Source organism: Eleginops maclovinus, chromosome 23 (genome assembly GCF_036324505.1).
Source record: "Eleginops maclovinus isolate JMC-PN-2008 ecotype Puerto Natales chromosome 23, JC_Emac_rtc_rv5, whole genome shotgun sequence".
In the NCBI taxonomy this organism is placed as follows: Eukaryota; Metazoa; Chordata; class Actinopteri; order Perciformes; family Eleginopidae; genus Eleginops; species Eleginops maclovinus.
Window position 1 is genome coordinate 97,175 of NC_086371.1, and position 17,826 is coordinate 115,000.

The 17,826-nt window shown below is 47.6% G+C and overlaps 2 protein-coding genes across 2 annotated transcripts in view; one reads left to right on the forward strand and one right to left on the reverse strand.

Annotated features, from left to right (window-relative positions):
• The first annotated feature begins 183 nt into the window (after positions 1-183).
• On the forward strand, positions 184-4,222 carry nipsnap3a (nipsnap homolog 3A (C. elegans)). Its single transcript, XM_063876283.1, has 6 exons — positions 184-357; positions 809-1,016; positions 2,253-2,414; positions 2,517-2,666; positions 2,814-2,900; positions 3,642-4,222. Exons 1-6 carry the CDS (start codon positions 244-246, stop codon positions 3,716-3,718), a joined length of 798 nt encoding a protein of 265 aa, XP_063732353.1. The 5' UTR covers positions 184-243; the 3' UTR covers positions 3,719-4,222.
• Positions 4,220-17,826, reverse strand: part of LOC134859656 (phospholipid-transporting ATPase ABCA1-like) — a 61,466-nt gene continuing 47,859 nt past the window's right edge. The window contains 14 exon segments of the mRNA XM_063876285.1: positions 4,220-4,817; positions 5,560-5,803; positions 5,879-5,971; positions 6,298-6,401; positions 6,791-6,925; positions 8,297-8,438; positions 8,699-8,805; positions 8,906-8,968; positions 9,081-9,207; positions 13,671-13,800; positions 14,715-14,838; positions 15,784-15,928; positions 16,390-16,400; positions 16,402-16,506. Of these exon segments, the coding sequence (XP_063732355.1) occupies positions 4,662-4,817; positions 5,560-5,803; positions 5,879-5,971; positions 6,298-6,401; positions 6,791-6,925; positions 8,297-8,438; positions 8,699-8,805; positions 8,906-8,968; positions 9,081-9,207; positions 13,671-13,800; positions 14,715-14,838; positions 15,784-15,928; positions 16,390-16,400; positions 16,402-16,506 (1,686 nt within the window). The 3' untranslated portion in view covers positions 4,220-4,661.

Below are 17,826 nucleotides of genomic sequence, written 5' to 3' on the forward strand. Positions count from 1 at the left end.
CTACCTTTACTCAAGTATAAGATCTGAGTACTACCTTTGCTGAGTGTAGAGCTCCTGTTCTCTGAGTATCTTTGACAGTGAGCCCTCCTGCTCTCGGAGGATCTTTGACAGAGTGAGACCTCCTGCCCTCTGAGGATTTCTGACAGTGAGCCCTCCTGCTCTCGGAGGATCTTTGACAGAGTGAGACCTCCTGCCCTCTGAGGATTTCTGACAGTGAGCGCTCCAGCTCTGGGAGGATCTTTGATGGTTATTTCCTCTTGTGTTTCCAGAGTTTCTGTCACTTTGACTCTCACCATGTTGAGGATCAGAACCTCTCTGGGATCTGCAGCTGCTCTGCGTCCTGCTGCTGCCTCTCAGGTGAGTTTACCTGGACCTGAACCTGGATCTGAACCAGGACTCTACGCTGATGCCTGGACATCGGCATTATAGTGTATGTCTTGCAGTGCTCTGGCAGTGGGAGCTTCATTTTGAAGGGCCTGTGATCAGTATTCAGGAGAGGCTTAAGAATACTCGTATCTTGTGCTTGAGTAAAAGTACTTAGTTACTTCCCACCTCTGGTATTTGGTCTCTGTGGTTTAGGGGGTCGATGATCTTTGGACGGTTTCAGACGCTGCAGTTTAACATTAACAGACTGTGTCCCAACTAGCTAGCGTTAGAAACCAGACACTGAAGTCAATAAGTACTCTTTTCTCAAGTACCAGACCTGAGTACTTGTAGTCACTGAAGTAGCAGACCTGAGTACTCCTCCTCCTCCTCCTCTTCCTCCTCCTGTGCCTCCTGTGTATGACTCTTTCTCTCCCCCCTGCAGCCCTGTGTGCGCCTCTCTTCCGGCCCCCAGCAGGAGCACAGAAACTTCTATGAATTCCGTACCTACAGCATTCAGCCGCACCTGAACGCAGCCTTCCTCAAACTGACCCATGAGAAGATCCACCTGCGCACCGCCCACTCACAGCTGATTGGCTACTGGAGTGTGGAGTATGGTGGCCTGAACAAGGTCTTCCACATATGGAAGTATGGTGAGTTCATTCTTCTTCTGTGGTTCTACGCCACCTTAGAGAGGAAATGTCCTCTCTCTGTGTTGGTCCCTGAAGGCAGCATCTCCCTGGACCAATTTCTCCATGTGACTCATAATGCTGACTCGTGAGGGTTCAGGACTCATAATGCTGACTCGTGAGGGTTCAGGACTCATAATGCTGACTCGTGTTTGAGGACTCATAATGCTGACTCGTGTTTTAGGACTCATAATGCTGACTCGTGTTTGAGGACTCATAATGCTAACTCGTGTTTCAGGACTCATAATGCTGACTCGTGTTTGAGGACTCATAATGCTGACTCGTAATGCTGACTCGTGTTTGAGGACTCATAATGCTGACTCGTGTTTGAGGACTCATAATGCTGACTCGTGTTTGAGGACTCATAATGCTGACTCGTGTTTGAGGACTCATAATGCTGACTCGTGTTTGAGGACTCATAATGCTGGATCATGTTTGAGGACTCATAATGCTGACTCGTGTTTGAGGACTCATAATGCTGGACTCATGTTTGAGGACTCATAATGCTGACTCGTGTTTGAGGACTCATAATGCTGACTCATGTTTGAGGACTCATAATGCTGACTCGTGTTTGAGGACTCATAATGCTGACTCATGTTGAGGACTCATAATGCTGACTCATGTTTGAGGACTCATAATGCTGGATCGTGTTTGAGGACTCATAATGCTGACTCGTGTTTGAGGACTCATAATGCTGACTCGTGTTTGAGGACTCATAATGCTGACTCGTGTTTGAGGACTCATAATGCTGACTCGTGTTTGAGGACTCATAATGCTGACTCGTGTTTGAGGACTCATAATGCTGACTCATGTTTGAGGACTCATAATGCTGACTCATGTTTGAGGACTCATAATGCTGACTCGTGGTTGAGGACTCATAATGCTGACTCATGTTTGAGGACTCATAATGCTGACTCATGTTTGAGGACTCATAATGCTGGATCGTGTTTGAGGACTCATAATGCTGACTCGTGTTTGAGGACTCATAATGCTGACTCGTGTTTGAGGACTCATAATGCTGACTCGTGTTTGAGGACTCATAATGCTGACTCGTGTTTGAGGACTCATAATGCTGACTCGTGTTTGAGGACTCATAATGCTGACTCATGTTTGAGGACTCATAATGCTGACTCATGTTTGAGGACTCATAATGCTGACTCGTGGTTGAGGACTCATAATGCTGACTCATGCCCCTCACAGACAGTTACTCGCAGCGGGCAGCTGTGAGGGCAGCTCTCTCTCAGGACCCCTCCTGGCTGAAGGACTATATCTCCGTGGCGATCCCCATGTTGCAGTCGCAGGATAATGAGGTCACTTACCTGGCTCCGTGGAGCCACCTGCAGAGCCCCCCCCAGATGGGAGGTAACACACACACACACACACACACACACACACACACACACACACACACACACACACACACACACACACACACACCACACCACTGACCTCAGGTATTTACAGGTGTGTTCGAGCTCGCCTCCTTCCTGATGCGTCCCGGCGGTCCGGCTGTTTGGGGTGACGCCTTCCAGGCCGCCGTCACCTCCCATGATGCACCGGGGTACGGCAAGCTGCTGGGAGCCTTTCACAGCGAGTGTGGCCTGCTGAACAGAGGTACACTGTTAGAAATACACAGAGGTGCACTGTAAAAAAAATATATATTAACGTGTGTGTGTGTGTGTGTGTGTGTGTGTGTGTGTGTGTGTGTGTGTGTGTGTGTGTGTGTGTGTGTGTGTGTGTGTGTGTGTGTGTGTGTGTCAGTGCACGCCCTCTGGTGGTTTGAGAGCGCTGACCAGCGAGCTGAAGTCCGACACAAAGCTCACACCGACGCCCGAGTGGTGTCTGCAGGTGAGATTTACATCTTTAGATTTCAAACGTATTTTAAGAATTATTAATAGGACTCATTTCCTGAGCTCTGGGCCTTCTCAACTCCACACCGTTCATCTGTTGTAAAGGTTTATTAATTATAACAACAAGCCATATTTGACTGTTTTATGGTGTGTTGTTGGAGGAGCCTGGAACCTGAGGGCTTTCATTGCACAACTACCCCGTGGCAACTGAGACAAGCTTTGAACTATATATACATACAGTGGGGCAAAAAAGTATTTAGTCAGCCACCAATTGTGCAAGTTCTCCCATTTCAAAAGATGAGAGGCCTGTAATTTTTCATCATAGGTATACCTCAACTATGAGAGACAGAATGGGGGAAACAATCCAGGAAATCACATTGTAGGATTTTAATGAATTCATTTCAAATGATTGTGGAAAATAAGTATTTGGTCAATAACAAAAGTTCATCTCAATACTTTGTTATATCCCCTTTGTTGGCAATGACAGAGGTCAAAGGTTTTCTGTAAGTATGTATATACATATATATACACATATATATATACACATATATATATATGTGTATATATATATGTGTATATACATATATATACACATATATATATATATGTGTATATATATGTGTATATACATATATATACACATATATATATGTATATACACATATATATACACATATATATATGTATATACACATATATATATATATATATATATATAATGGTGTCCCTCTGTCCTCAGTGCGGAGCTGCGTGGGACACCTGTCCTCTCAGGAGAATAAACTCATGTTCCCATGCTCCTTTTCTCCAATGAAGTGACTTCCTGTCCCTCGGCCAATCACAGCGCAGCAGAGTGTCATCACTATGTACTAATAAAGAGATATATCGATGATCAGCTGCATTAATATAAACACTGATAATAAATGAGTGTGGTCTGCCTCTCCTTATGATGATCCTTTGCATACATCCCATAATGTTATGGACAGATGGATGGATGTTAGGGTCCCCCTCTGCCCTGAAATAAACTCAACCCCATAAACCTCCTGTCAGGGACCCTCCCCTGAGAGAGGCCTTGTAGGAGGTCGGCCTCTCTCAGGGGAGGGGGTTGAGGAGGACCAGCTGGAGGTCTGATTGAGTTATCAGACTGGAAGCTGTAAAAGGAGGGGGGGGGGCCTGCTCAGGTGTTCTGATCTGTTCTACTCACTGTGTTTCATAATTAGTTATGAATGAATTACATGTCTATTTCTTTATTTGTTGCTGGATTTATTCCACATTTCATTCACTACGTTCCTAACTGTTCAAAATAAAAGACGAGGCAGATTCTGTTTGTGTGTTTTATTGATGTTCAGACAACACTTCCTCTTTCAGTCCTTCACAATAAAAGCTCACACACACCTGCTTCCAGTTTTCTTAAAAAACATCAACCTATAAAATCATCTGTCTGTCCCTCCGTGCAGCATCGAGCACTCTGATTGGCTGTTAGACGCTACAGGAAACAGTAATAATGCCCCGCTAAAATAAAAGGACAAATCAAACTTATAAATAAAACTGATAAAAACGGAATCAAACGTTTTCTAAAAGATTTGCAGTTGATCCCTCGGCCGTTTGAAATGATTCAGATTCTTTCTCGCTGGTTTCCGGGCGGATCCACCACAGAAGAAGAAATCTCATTCAAGTTTAAGGCGCGGCGCTCCGCAGGAAGTCTTGCATTGACTGGCATGAGGCGGCCGGTGGCTCTGCCCACAGTGTGACGTCACGGCGGTCACATGACACTCTCCCGCAGTGGGCCGCCCCCCTCGGCGGCCCCCGGGCTGCAGCTGAGGGTGGGGGGCACCTCGATGGCGACATCTCGCCGCCGCACCGACGTCTCTTTGGAGTGATAGTCGTCGCTCTGGTCCTTCGCAAAGTTCACGAACACCTGCGGACAGAAAGGGGCCGCGTTCAACACCTGGAGCACCAACCCATCACTCAGATTTCATTCAAGACCATCACAGGGGAACTGGAAACTAAATCTGAATGAGAGGCGAACCCATACGAACATAACTGGACATTTCAAGTCGAAATTTAGAAAAAAAGGCAGATTTTTTAGGAAAAAAAGCGATAATTTTGAAGAAATACTCGGAAAATCTAATTTTGAAAAATAAATCTGAAGTTTAAAAAGAAAAGAATGAGAGACAAAAACTGCATTTTTTAACTAAGATGAATAGCGCCACATGAAGGAGGTGTTACAGTAATGAGAAGAGATTGGGACATTTTCTAGTCAGAAAAGTCGAATTTTGAATTAAATCAAGGCTAGATCAATTCAGATCATCTTCACACCTCGTTACAAAGCCCAGAACCCAACAGGGTCTCCGGGGTAGATCATCATCTGCATTAAACAGCAGGCAGTGATCCTGGTTCAGATGTTAGAGGAGCCTGCGGAGATGTTCTGAGTAGGCCGTATAAACCAGGTCTGCAGGTCTGACAGGACGTCTGATTAAAGCACAATGTGAAGAGGCTGATCTCAGGCCCCCTGATCACTGAGTCAGTGGTTGAGATCTCTTCTGGTTCAGATGCTGCTCAGGTGAGACAGGGTCTGCATGAGTGTGAGGAGTAACAGGAAACCTCCTCTAATGTCCTCCACTTTCAAATCACATTTCCCATGAGCCCCGGTGGTGTACCTGGTCCAGCGTGGTCTGGGTGACGGAGTAGTCCTCGATCCTCAGCGCCTCCTTGTTGTCGGCCAGGATGGAGAAGATGTGTGTGAGGGAGGTGAGGGAGGAGGGCAGCTGGTACTGCAGCATGTTGCGGTGCTTCTCCTTCAGGGTGCTGCCTCTCAGCTCGCTCTCGATGAACTTCATGACGGGCAACAGGTCGGCGTCCAAACCCCCCACCCGCAGGATGATGGTGTACCCGTCTCCGAACCTGGGGCCGGATCAACCATTACAACACCAGACGGAATGCACCAAGGTGTGTGTGTTTCTGTGGTGTGGGTGTTACCTGTTCTTCAGGTGTTGCACGCTGCCCAGACATCTGAACCTGCCGTTCACCATGATGGCCATCCTGGTGCAGAGAGCCTCACACTCCTCCATGCTGACACACACACACACACACACACACACACACACACACACACACACACACACACACACACACACACACACACACACACACACACACACACACACACACACACACACACACACACACACACACACACACACACACACACACACACACACACACACACACACACACACACACACACACACACACACACATTACTGTCTCCAGGTTGAAAATAACTGTGTGAGGTGTGTGTACCTGTGTAAGGTGTGTGTACCTGTGTGAGGTGTGTGTACCTGTGTAAGGTGTGTGTACCTGTGTGAGGTGTGTGTACCTGTGTGAAGTGTGTGTACCTGTGTGAGGTGAGCACAACGGAGCGGCCCTCCTTGATGATGCTGTGGATGCAGCTCCAGAGCGCGCGGCGGGCCTTGGGGTCCATGCCGGTGGTGGGCTCGTCCTGTAACGAGGAGCACAGCTGGGCTCAGCAAAACAGGAGGAGGAGGACCTTCGCTCCTCTTCCCCTTCTGCTTCTACCCCCAGTCTCCCCTCAGAGCAGCAGCTCCTTTATAATCCCCCACGTAACACAACCGCCGCCCCCTGCTCTCTGATTGCCCGACAACAGTCTGATGCTGTAGTGTAACTGCAGCTTTAAGGCGACCACACTGTAACTAACATCTGCAGAGTCACAAAGCTGGATCTTCAAAATAAAAGCCCAAATAGATTAATATGATCCAGTGGGAAGCTGTTTGTATTCTGGGAGTCAGAACCTTCTTCAACCCTCCGCCTACCTCTGAGATCTCACCTCTAGACTTCATCCAGGGGAGTGTGAGTGTGAGTGTGAGTTACCAGGAAGACGACTGGCGGCGCTCCGATCAGAGCCATGGCTGTGGACAGTTTCCTCATGTTTCCTCCGCTGTAGCTTCCTGCAGCTTTGTCCGAATATTTCAACAGACCCAACTTCCTGATGCCCCACTCCGCCACCTGCCAGCAAACACACCACTCTTTAAAGTAGAGACTCTACATACTGATATACACCTGAACATCAGCAGGAGAGGACTCTTTAAAGTAGAGACACTACATACTGATATACACCTGAACATCAGAAGGAGAGGACTCTTTAAAGTAGAGACTCTACATACTGATATACACCTGAACATCAGCAGGAGAGGACTCTTTAAAGTAGAGACACTACATACTGATATACACCTGAACATCAGCAGGAGAGGACTCTTTAAAGTAGAGACTCTACATACTGATATACACCTGAACATCAGCAGGAGAGGACTCTTTAAAGTAGAGACTCTACATACTGATATACACCTGAACATCAGCAGGAGAGGACTCTTTAAAGTAGAGACACTACATACTGATACACACCTGAACATCAGCAGGAGAGGACTCTTTAAAGTAGAGACACTACATACTGATGTACACCTGAACATCAGCAGGAGAGGACTCTTTAAAGTAGAGACACTACATACTGATATACACCTGAACATCAGCAGGAGAGGACTCTTTAAAGTAGAGACTCTACATACTGATATACACCTGAACATCAGCAGGAGAGGACTCTTTAAAGTAGAGACACTACATACTGATATACACCTGAACATCAGCAGGAGAGGACTCTTTAAAGTAGAGACTCTACATACTGATATACACCTGAACATCAGAAGGAGAGGACTCTTTAAAGTAGAGACTCTACATACTGATATACACCTGAACATCAGCAGGAGAGGACTCTTTAAAGTAGAGACACTACATACTGATATTCACCTGAACATCAGCAGGAGAGGACTCTTTAAAGTTGAGACTCTACATACTGATATACACCTGAACATCAGCAGGAGAGGACTCTTTAAAGTAGAGACTCTACATACTGATATACACCTGAACATCAGCAGGAGAGGACTCTTTAAAGTAGAGACACTACATACTGATATACACCTGAACATCAGCAGGAGAGGACTCTTTAAAGTAGAGACTCTACATACTGATATACACCTGAACATCAGCAGGAGAGGACTCTTTAAAGTAGAGAGTCTACATACTGATATACACCTGAACATCAGCAGGAGAGGACTCTTTAAAGTAGAGACACTACAGACTGATATACACCTGAACATCAGCAGGAGAGGACTCTTTAAAGTAGAGACACTACATACTGATATACACCTGAACATCAGCAGGAGAGGACTCTTTAAAGTAGAGACACTACATACTGATATACACCTGAACATCAGCAGGAGAGGACTCTTTAAAGTAGAGACACTACATACTGATATGTGTGTGTGTGTGTGTGTGTGTGTGTGTGTGTGTGTGTGTGTGTGTGTGTGTGTGTGTGTGACTCACATCACAGACTTCCTTCTCAGGAACTCCTCTCAGAACAGCGTACAGCTCGAGATGCTCTCGGCCCGTCAGCAGCTCGTAGATGGAATCGAACTGAGGACAGTAACCCATGTTCCTGTGGACCTCATCGATCTCCCTCAGGATGCTACACACACACACACACACACACACACACACACACACACACACACACACACACACACACACACACACACACACACACACACACACACACACACACACACACACACACACACACACACACACACACACACACACACACACACACACACACACACACACACACACACACACACACATTATTGTCCCTGAGTGTGAGGGTTAACAAGGAACGGAGCACCGAGACCTCTCTGTGACCTTTCTGTGACCTCTCTGTGACCTCACCTCTTCCTGGCCAGGAAGGCCTCCCCGCTGGTCACCAGAGTGTCTCCTGTCAGCATCTTGAAGGTGGTCGTCTTCCCCGCTCCATTCACACCCAGCAGCCCGAAACACTGAAACACACACACACACACACACACACACAGTCACACATTAATGTCTTCATGTGTGTATTGTTATTATTATGGGATGTATTGATGGGCTGCTCCTCACCTCTCCGGGGGGGATCCCCACACACAGCCGATCCACCGCCGGCTTCTGCTTCCTCTTGAACACCTGAACACACTTAGCTCAGATTACTGATTCACCACATTGGGTCTCACAGAGACAGGTCACCACGGCGACATCACCGTGACGTCACGGTGATGTCACGGTGATGTCACGTTACCTTGGTGAGCTGCCGGAGCTCCAGGATGTCTCCGTGTCCGAGGCCGTGGACGATCCTCTGTCTCTCTCTCGCCACGTCCTCGTCCTCCTCCCCCAGTGGAGCCAGCGTGGTGAGTTTACTGACCGGCCTACACACACACACACACACACACAGAGTTGTATTCCCTATTTGTGTGAGCGAGTGAGCGAGTGAGAGAGCGAGTGAGAGAACGAGTGAGCGAGCGAGTGAGAGAACGAGTGAGCGAGTGAGTGAGAGAGCGAGTGAGTGAGTGAGTGAGTGTGCGTGCGTAAGAGAGTGAGTGAGTGTGCGTGCGTAAGTGAGTGAGTGAGTGAGTGAGTGAGTGAGTGAGTGAGTGAGTGAGTGAGTGAGTGTGAGTGAGTGAGTGAGTGAGTGAGTAGAGAGTGAGTGTGTGAGTGAGTGAGTGAGTGTGTGAGTGAGTGAGCGAGCGTGAGTGAGTGCAGTAAGAGAGTGAAAGAGTGAGCGAGCGTGCGTGAGTGTGTGAGTAAGAGAGTGAAAGAGTGAGCGAGCGTGCGTGCGTGAGTGAGTAAGAGAGTGAGTGAGTGAGTAAGAGAGTGAGTGTGTGAGTGAGTGAGTGAGTGAGTGAGTGTGTCAGTAAGAGAGTGAAAGAGTGAGCGAGCGTGCGTGAGTGTGTGAGTAAGAGAGTGAAAGAGTGAGCGAGCGTGCGTGCGTGAGTAAGAGAGTGAAAGAGTGAGTGAGTAAGACAGTGAGTGAGTGAGTGAGTGAGGTTGTGAGTGTGTGAGTGAGTGAGCGAGTGAGTGTGTGAGTCAGTGAGTAAGAGAGTGAGTGTGTGAGCGTGTGAGTGTGTGAGTGAGAGTGTGAGTGAGTGAGTGTGTGAGCGAGTGAGTAAGAGAGTGAGTGTGTGAGCGAGTGAGTGAGTGAGTGTGTGAGTGAGTGAGTGAGCGTAAGTGAATGAGTGAGTGAGTGAGTGAGTGAGTGAGTGTGTGAGCGTAAGTGAATGAGTGAGTGAGTGAGTGAGTGAGCGAGTGAGTGAGTGTGTGAGTGTGTGAGTCAGTGAGTAAGAGAGTAAGAGAGTGAGTTTGTGAGCGTGTGAGTAAGAGAGTAAGAGAGTGAGTGTGTGAGTGTGTGAGCGAGTGAGTAAGAGAGTGAGTGTGTGAGCGAGTGAGTGTGTGAGTGAGAGTGTGAGTGAGTGAGTGAGTGTGTGAGTGAGTGAGTGTGTGAGTGAGTGAGTGAGTGAGCGAGTGAGTAACAGAGTGAGTGTGTGAGCGAGTGAGTGTGTGAGTCAGTGAGTAAGAGTGAGTGTGTGAGTCAGTGAGTAAGAGTGAGTGTGTGAGCGTGTGAGTAAGAGAGTAAGAGAGTGAGTGTGTGAGTGAGAGTGTAAGAGAGTGAGTGTGTGAGTGTGTGAGCGAGTAAGAGAGTGAGTGTGTGAGCGAGTGAGTGTGTGAGTGAGTGTGTGAGTGAGTGTGTGAGTGTGTGAGTCAGTGAGTAAGAGAGTGAGTGTGTGAGCGTGTGAGTAAGAGAGTAAGAGAGTGAGTGTGTGAGTGAGAGTGTAAGAGTGAGTGTGTGAGCGAGTGAGTGTGTGAGTGAGAGTGCGTGCGTGCGTGCATGAGTGAGTGAGTGAGCGAGCGTGCATGCGTGATTGAGAAAGAGAGTGAGAGAGTGAGTGAGCGTGAGAGCAAGAGAGCATGAGTGAGCGAGTGTGAGTGAGCGAGTGTGAGTGAGCGAGTGAGCGAGAGTGAGTAAGACAGTGAGTGAGTGAGTGAGTGACGGGGTGTGAGTGTGTGAGTGAGTGAGTGAGCGAGAGTGAGTGTGTGAGTCAGTGAGTAAGAGAGTGAGTGTGTGAGCGTGTGAGTAAGAGAGTAAGAGAGTGAGTGTGGGAGCGTAAGTGAATGAGTGAGTGAGTGAGTGAGCGTAAGTGAATGAGTGAGTGAGTGAGTGAGTGAGCGAGTGAGTGAGTGAGGGTGAGCAAGTGAGTGAGTGTGTGAGTCAGTGAGTAAGAGAGTGAGTGTGTGAGCGTGTGAGTAAGAGAGTAAGAGTGTGAGTGAGTGAGTGAGTGAGTGAGTGAGGGTGTGAGTCAGTGAGTGAGGGTGTGAGTGTGTGAGTGAGCGAGTGAGTGTGTGAGCGAGTGAGTGAGTGAGTGTGTGAGTCAGTGAGTAAGAGAGTGAGTGTGTGAGCGAGTGAGTAAGAGTGTGAGTGTGTGAGCGAGTGAGTGTGTGAGTGAGTGTGTGAGTAAGAGAGTAAGAGAGTGAGTGTGTGAGTGTGTGAGTGAGTGAGTGAGTGAGTGAGCGTAAGTGAATGAGTGAGTGAGTGAGTGAGCGTAAGTGAGTGAGTGAGTGAACATGAGTGAATGAGTGAGTGAGTGAGTGAGTGAGCATAAGTGAATGAGTGAGTGAGTGAGTGAGTGAGCGTGAGTGAGTGAGTGAGTGAGTGAGCATGAGTGAGTGAGTGAGTGAGCGTGCATGCGTGATTGAGTAAGAGAGTGAGAGAGCAAGTGAGCATGAGTGAGCGAGTGTGAGTGAGCGAGTGTGAGTGAGCGAGTGAGCGAGCGAGAGTGAGTGAGTAAGACAGTGAGTGAGTGAGTGAGTGAGTGAGGGTGTGAGTGTGTGAGTGAGTGAGTGAGCGAGTGAGTGTGTGAGTGAGTGTGTGAGTCAGTGAGTAAGAGAGTGAGTGTGTGAGCGTGTGAGTAAGAGAGTAAGAGAGTGAGTGTGGGAGCGTAAGTGAATGAGTGAGTGAGTGAGTGAGCGAGTGAGTGAGTGAGTGAGGGTGTGAGCGAGTGAGTGAGTGTGTGAGTCAGTGAGTAAGAGAGTGAGTGTGTGAGCGTGTGAGTAAGAGAGTAAGAGTGTGAGTGAGTGAGTGAGTGAGTGAGTGAGGGTGTGAGTCAGTGAGTGAGGGTGTGAGTGTGTGAGTGAGTGAGTGAGCGAGTGAGTGTGTGAGTGAGTGTGTGAGTCAGTGAGTAAGAGAATGAGTGTGTGAGTGTGTGAGCGAGTGAGTAAGAGAGTGAGTGTGTGAGTGAGTGTGTGAGTAAGAGTAAGAGAGTGAGTGTGTGTGTGAGTGAGTGAGTGAGCGTAAGTGAATGAGTGAGTGAGTGAGTGAGTGAGTGAGTGAACATGAGTGAATGAGTGAGTGAGTGAGCATAAGTGAATGAGTGAGTGAGTGAGTGAGTGAGTGAGTAAGCGTAAGTGAGTGAGTGAGTGAGCGTAAGTGAGTGAGTGAGTGAGTGAGCATGAGTGAATGAGTGAGTGAGTGAGTGAGCGTAAGTGAATGAGTGAGTGAGTGAGTGAGTGAGTAAGAGAGTGAGTGTGTGAGCGAGTGAGTGTGTGAGTGAGTGAGTGAGTGAGTGAGTGAGTGAGCAAGTGAGCATGAGTGAGCGAGCGAGCGAGACAGTGAGTGAGTGAGTGAGTGAGGGTGTGAGTGAGTGTGTGAGTCAGTGAGTAAGAGAGTAAATGTGTGAGCGTAAGTGAATGAGTGAGTGAGTGAGTGAGTGAGTGAGTGAGTGAGGGTGAGCGAGTGAGTGAGTGTGTGAGTCAGTGAGTAAGAGAGTGAGTGTGTGAGCGTGTGAGTAAGAGTGTGAGTGAGTGAGTGAGTGAGTGAGCGAGTGAGTGAGGGTGTGAGTGAGTGTGTGAGTCAGTGAGTGTGTGAGTGAGTGTGTGAGTCAGTGAGTAAGAGAGTGAGTGTGTGAGTGAGTGAGTGAGTGAGTGTGTGAGCAAGTGAGTGAGTGTGTGAGTCAGTGAGTGTGTGAGTGTGTGAGTGAATGAGTGAGTGAGTGAGTGAGCGTAAGTGAATGAGTGAGTGAGTGAGTGAGTGAGCGTGAGTGAGTGAATGAGTGAGTGAGCGTAAGTGAGTGAGCGTGAGTGAGTGAGTGAGCGTAAGTGAATGAGTGAGTGAGTGAGTGAGTGAGCGTAAGTGAATGAGTGAGTGAGTGAGTGAGTGAGTGAGCGTAAGTGAATGAGTGAGTGAGTGAGTGAGTGAGTGAGCGTAAGTGAGTGAGTGAGTGAGTGAGTGAGTGAGTGAGTGAGTGAGCATGAGTGAATGAGTGAGTGAGTGAGTGAGTGAGCATGAGTGAGTGAGTGAGTGAGTGAGTGAATGAGTGAGTGAGTGAGTGAGTGAGCATGAGTGAGTGAGTGAGTGAGCATGAGTGAATGAGTGAGTGAGTGAGTGAGTGAATGAGTGAGTGAGTGAGTGAGCATGAGTGAATGAGTGAGTGAGTGAGCATGAGTGAATGAGTGAGTGAGTGAGTGAATGAGTGAGTGAGTGAGTGAGTGAGCATGAGTGAATGAGTGAGTGAGTGAGTGAGTGAGCATGAGTGAATGTGTGAGTGAGTGAGTGAGCATGAGTGAATGAGTGAGTGAGTGAGCATGAGTGAATGAGTGAGTGAGTGAGTGAGCATGAGTGAGTGAGTGAGCATGAGTGAGTGAGCATGAGTGAAGTGAGTGAGTGAGTGAGTGAGCATGAGTGAGTGAGTGAGTGAGTGAGTGAATGAGTGAGTGAGTGAGTGAGTGAGTGAATGAGTGAGTGCATGAGTGATGAGTGAGTGAGTGAGCATGAGTGAATGAGTGAGTGAGTGAGTGAGCATGAGTGAGTGAGTGAGTGAGTGAGCGAGTGAGTGTGTACCTGGGTTTGATGAAGAACCTGTACTGGATGAGGAGGGTGATGATGAAGAAGACGGCCCCCTCCACAGCCATGGCGAACAGATTCTTCCCGACCATGTCCCACTCCAGGGGGGAGCGAAACCTGTTCTCCCCTGCATCACATCCCATAATGCATCACACATCCCATAATGCATCACATCCCATAATCCATCACATCCCATAATGCATCACACATCCCATAATGCATCACATCCCATAATGCATCACACATCCCATAATGCATCACATCCCATAATCCATCACATCCCATAATGCATCACATCCCATAATGCATTACATCCCATAATGCATCACACATCCCATAATGCAACACATCCCATAATGCACCACATCCCATAATGCAACACATCCCATAATACACAACCACATCCCATAATGCATCACATCCCATAATGCAACACATCCCATAATGCATCACATCCCATAATGCAACACATCCCATAATTGCATCACATCCCATAATGCATCACATCCCATAATGCAAACACATCCCATAATGCAACACAGACACATCTCCAACAATCCATAATGGATCACCTGCAGCGTCTGAGGGCCAATCAGATGCAGGAACGAGAACACACACACACACACACTCACACACACACACACACACACACACACACACACACACACACACACACACACACACACACACACACACACACACACATTAGTGATGTTTGTATTTAACCTAATAAGGCGATTAGCAGCCTATGGCTATATAGCCAGCTAATGCTATCGTTAACTCCTCCGCTAACGTTAGCGCCATACACTGCGGGGCGTTCAGGCTCTACTCAGTAAATATGAGAATCTAAATTAGGATGTGTTCAATGTCATCCTGTAAAATGCAGTTTCTTTGAGTAACTTGAATAAATCCAGTTGTTTTGTAGTATCCCATAATGCATCACCTGCAATGTTTGAGGACCAATCAGAAGCCAGGAAGTCACAGCAAGAGATTGACAAGCTTTTCAAAATAAAAGCCCATAAATACTAATGATGAAGTTACCGAATCTCTCGAGGGCGTCGGCCATCGCCTGGTTCTTCACCATGTCGATGAGACCCCGGCCGAGACAGAAGTGAGGGAAGATCAGCAGGACGTTCTTCAGGATGTCGTTAATGCCCCCGATCTCCTGAGGACAACAACAAGAGGTCAACAACAGGAGGTCAACAACACACACAGGAGGTCAACAACAGGAGGTCAACAACACACACAGGAGGTCAACAACACACACAGGAGGTCAACAACAGGAGGTCAACAACACACACAGGAGGTCAACAACAGGAGGTCAACAACACACACAGGAGGTCAACAACACACACAGGAGGTCAACAACAGGAGGTCCACAACACACACAGGAGGTCCACAACACACACAGGAGGTCCACAACACACACAGGAGGTCCACAACACACACAGGAGGTCCACAACACACACAGGAGGTCAACAACACACACAGGAGGTCAACAACAGGAGGTCAACAACACACACAGGAGGTCAACAACAGGAGGTCAACAACACACACAGGAGGTCCACAACACACACAGGAGGTCAACAACACACACAGGAGGTCAACAACACACACAGGAGGTCAACAACACACACTGGAGGTCAACAACATGAGGTCAACAACACACACAGGAGGTCAACAACACACACAGGAGGTCAACAACACACACAGGAGGTCAACAACTGGAGGTCAACAACATGAGGTCAACAACACACACAGGAGGTCAACAACACACACAGGAGGTCAACAACTGGAGGTCAACAACAGGACATGAGTCTGCATTACGAGTCCTGAACCCTGACATGAGTCAGCATTACGAGTCCTGAACCCTGACATGAGTCAGCATTACGAGTCCTGAACCCTGACATGAGTCAGCATTACGAGTCCTGAACCCTGACGAGTCCTGAACCCTGACATGAGTCAGCATTACGAGTCCTGAACCCTGACATGAGTCAGCATTACGAGTCCTGAACCCTGACATGAGTCAGCATTACGAGTCCTGAACCCTGACATGAGTCAGCATTACGAGTCCTGAACCCTGACATGAGTCAGCATTACGAGTCCTCACGTTGTTTCCGAACAGCTCCATGACGAAGGTGGAAATGCTGCCATTGATCCCGATCAGGATGTTGACGCTGGTCAGAACCACGTAGGCGGTGCTGGGGATGGTGAAGAAGAAGGAGGCCGGATACATGAGGGGGGTGATGGACCACCTGATAGGAAAGAGGGGGGGGGGGGGGGTTACTCATCTATCAGCGTATACCAGCAGGGGAACAACAAAACAAACATATAAACAGGAAGTCACAAACAGGAAGTCACCAACACAAACAGGAAGTCACCAACACAAACAGGAAGTCACCAACACAAACAGGAAGTGAAACGCACAAAAATACTGTGTGTGTGTGCATGTGTGTATATCAGTATGAGAGTGTGTGTATATCAGTATGAGTATGAGTGTGTGTGTGTGTGTGTGTGTGTGTGTGTGTGAATGTGTGTCAGTATGAGTGTGTGTACGTCAGTATGAGTGTGAGTGTGTGTGTGTACGTCAGTATGAGAGTGTGTGTGTGTGTGTGTGTACGTCAGTATGAGAGTGTGTGTGTGTGTGTGTACGTCAGTATGAGAGTGTGTGTGTGTGTGTGTGTGTGTGTGTGTGTGTGTGTGTGTGTGTGTGTACCCGTAGAGCAGGCAGCAGCAGTGCTAACACTGGCAGGTTGGCAGATGAGACGTAGGCGTTCTGCTGGAAACACACGAAGATCAGGACGACCAGTGAAGCGGGGACCACGTAGTTACACTGCAGGAGGACACAGTGATTACACACTGAGATACACACCCTGATTACACACCCTGATTACACACTGATATACACACCCTGATTACACACTGAGATACACACCCTGATTACACACTGAGATACACACCCTGATTACACACCCTGATTACACACTGATATACACACCCTGATTACACACTGAGATACACACTGATATACACACCCTGATTACACACTGAGATACACACCCTGATTACACACTGAGATACACACCCTGATTACACACTGAGATACACACCCTGATTACACACTGAGATACACACTGAGATACACACCCTGATTACACACTGAGATACACACCCTGATTACACACTGATATACACACCCTGATTACACACTGATATACACACCCTGATTACACACTGAGATACACACCCTGATTACACACTGAGATACACCACTGATATACACACCCTGATTACACACAGAGATACACACCCTGATTACACACTGAGATACACACCCTGATTACACACTGAGATACACACCCTGATTACACACTGAGATACACACCCTGATTACACACTGAGATACACACCCTGATTACACACTGAGATACACACTGATATACACACCCTGATTACACCACAGAGATACACACCCTGATTACACACTGAGATACACACCCTGATTACACACTGAGATACACACCCTGATTACACACTGAGATACACACCCTGATTACACACTGAGATACACACGGAGATACACACCCTGATTACACACTGAGATACACACCCTGATTACACACTGAGATACACACTGATATACACACCCTGATTACACACTGAGATACACACCCTGATTACACACTGAGATACACACCCTGAGATACACACCCTGATTACACACTGATATACACACCCTGATTACACACTGAGATACACACCCTGATTACACACTGAGATACACACCCTGATTACACACTGAGATACACACTGATATACACACCCTGATTACACACTGAGATACACACCCTGATTACACACTGAGATACACACCCTGATTACACACTGAGATACACACCCTGATTACACACTGAGATACACACCCTGATTACACACTGAGATACACACCCTGATTACACACTGAGATACACACTGATATACACACCCTGATTACACACTGAGATACACACCCTGATTACACACTGAGATACACACCCTGATTACACACTGAGATACACACTGAGATACACACCCTGATTACACACTGAGATACACACCCTGATTACACACTGAGATACACACTGATATACACACCCTGATTACACACTGAGAT

Bases quoted from the DNA above. Each gene is read 5' to 3' on its own strand.
- nipsnap3a (XM_063876283.1), top strand. From the start codon at position 244: ATGGTTATTTCCTCTTGTGTTTCCAGAGTTTCTGTCACTTTGACTCTC. The intron at 1,017-2,252 runs GTGAGTTCATTC...TGCCCCTCACAG, and splicing joins CTTCCACATATGGAAGTATG to ACAGTTACTCGCAGCGGGCA. The intron at 2,667-2,813 runs GTACACTGTTAG...TGTGTGTGTCAG, and splicing joins GTGTGGCCTGCTGAACAGAG to TGCACGCCCTCTGGTGGTTT.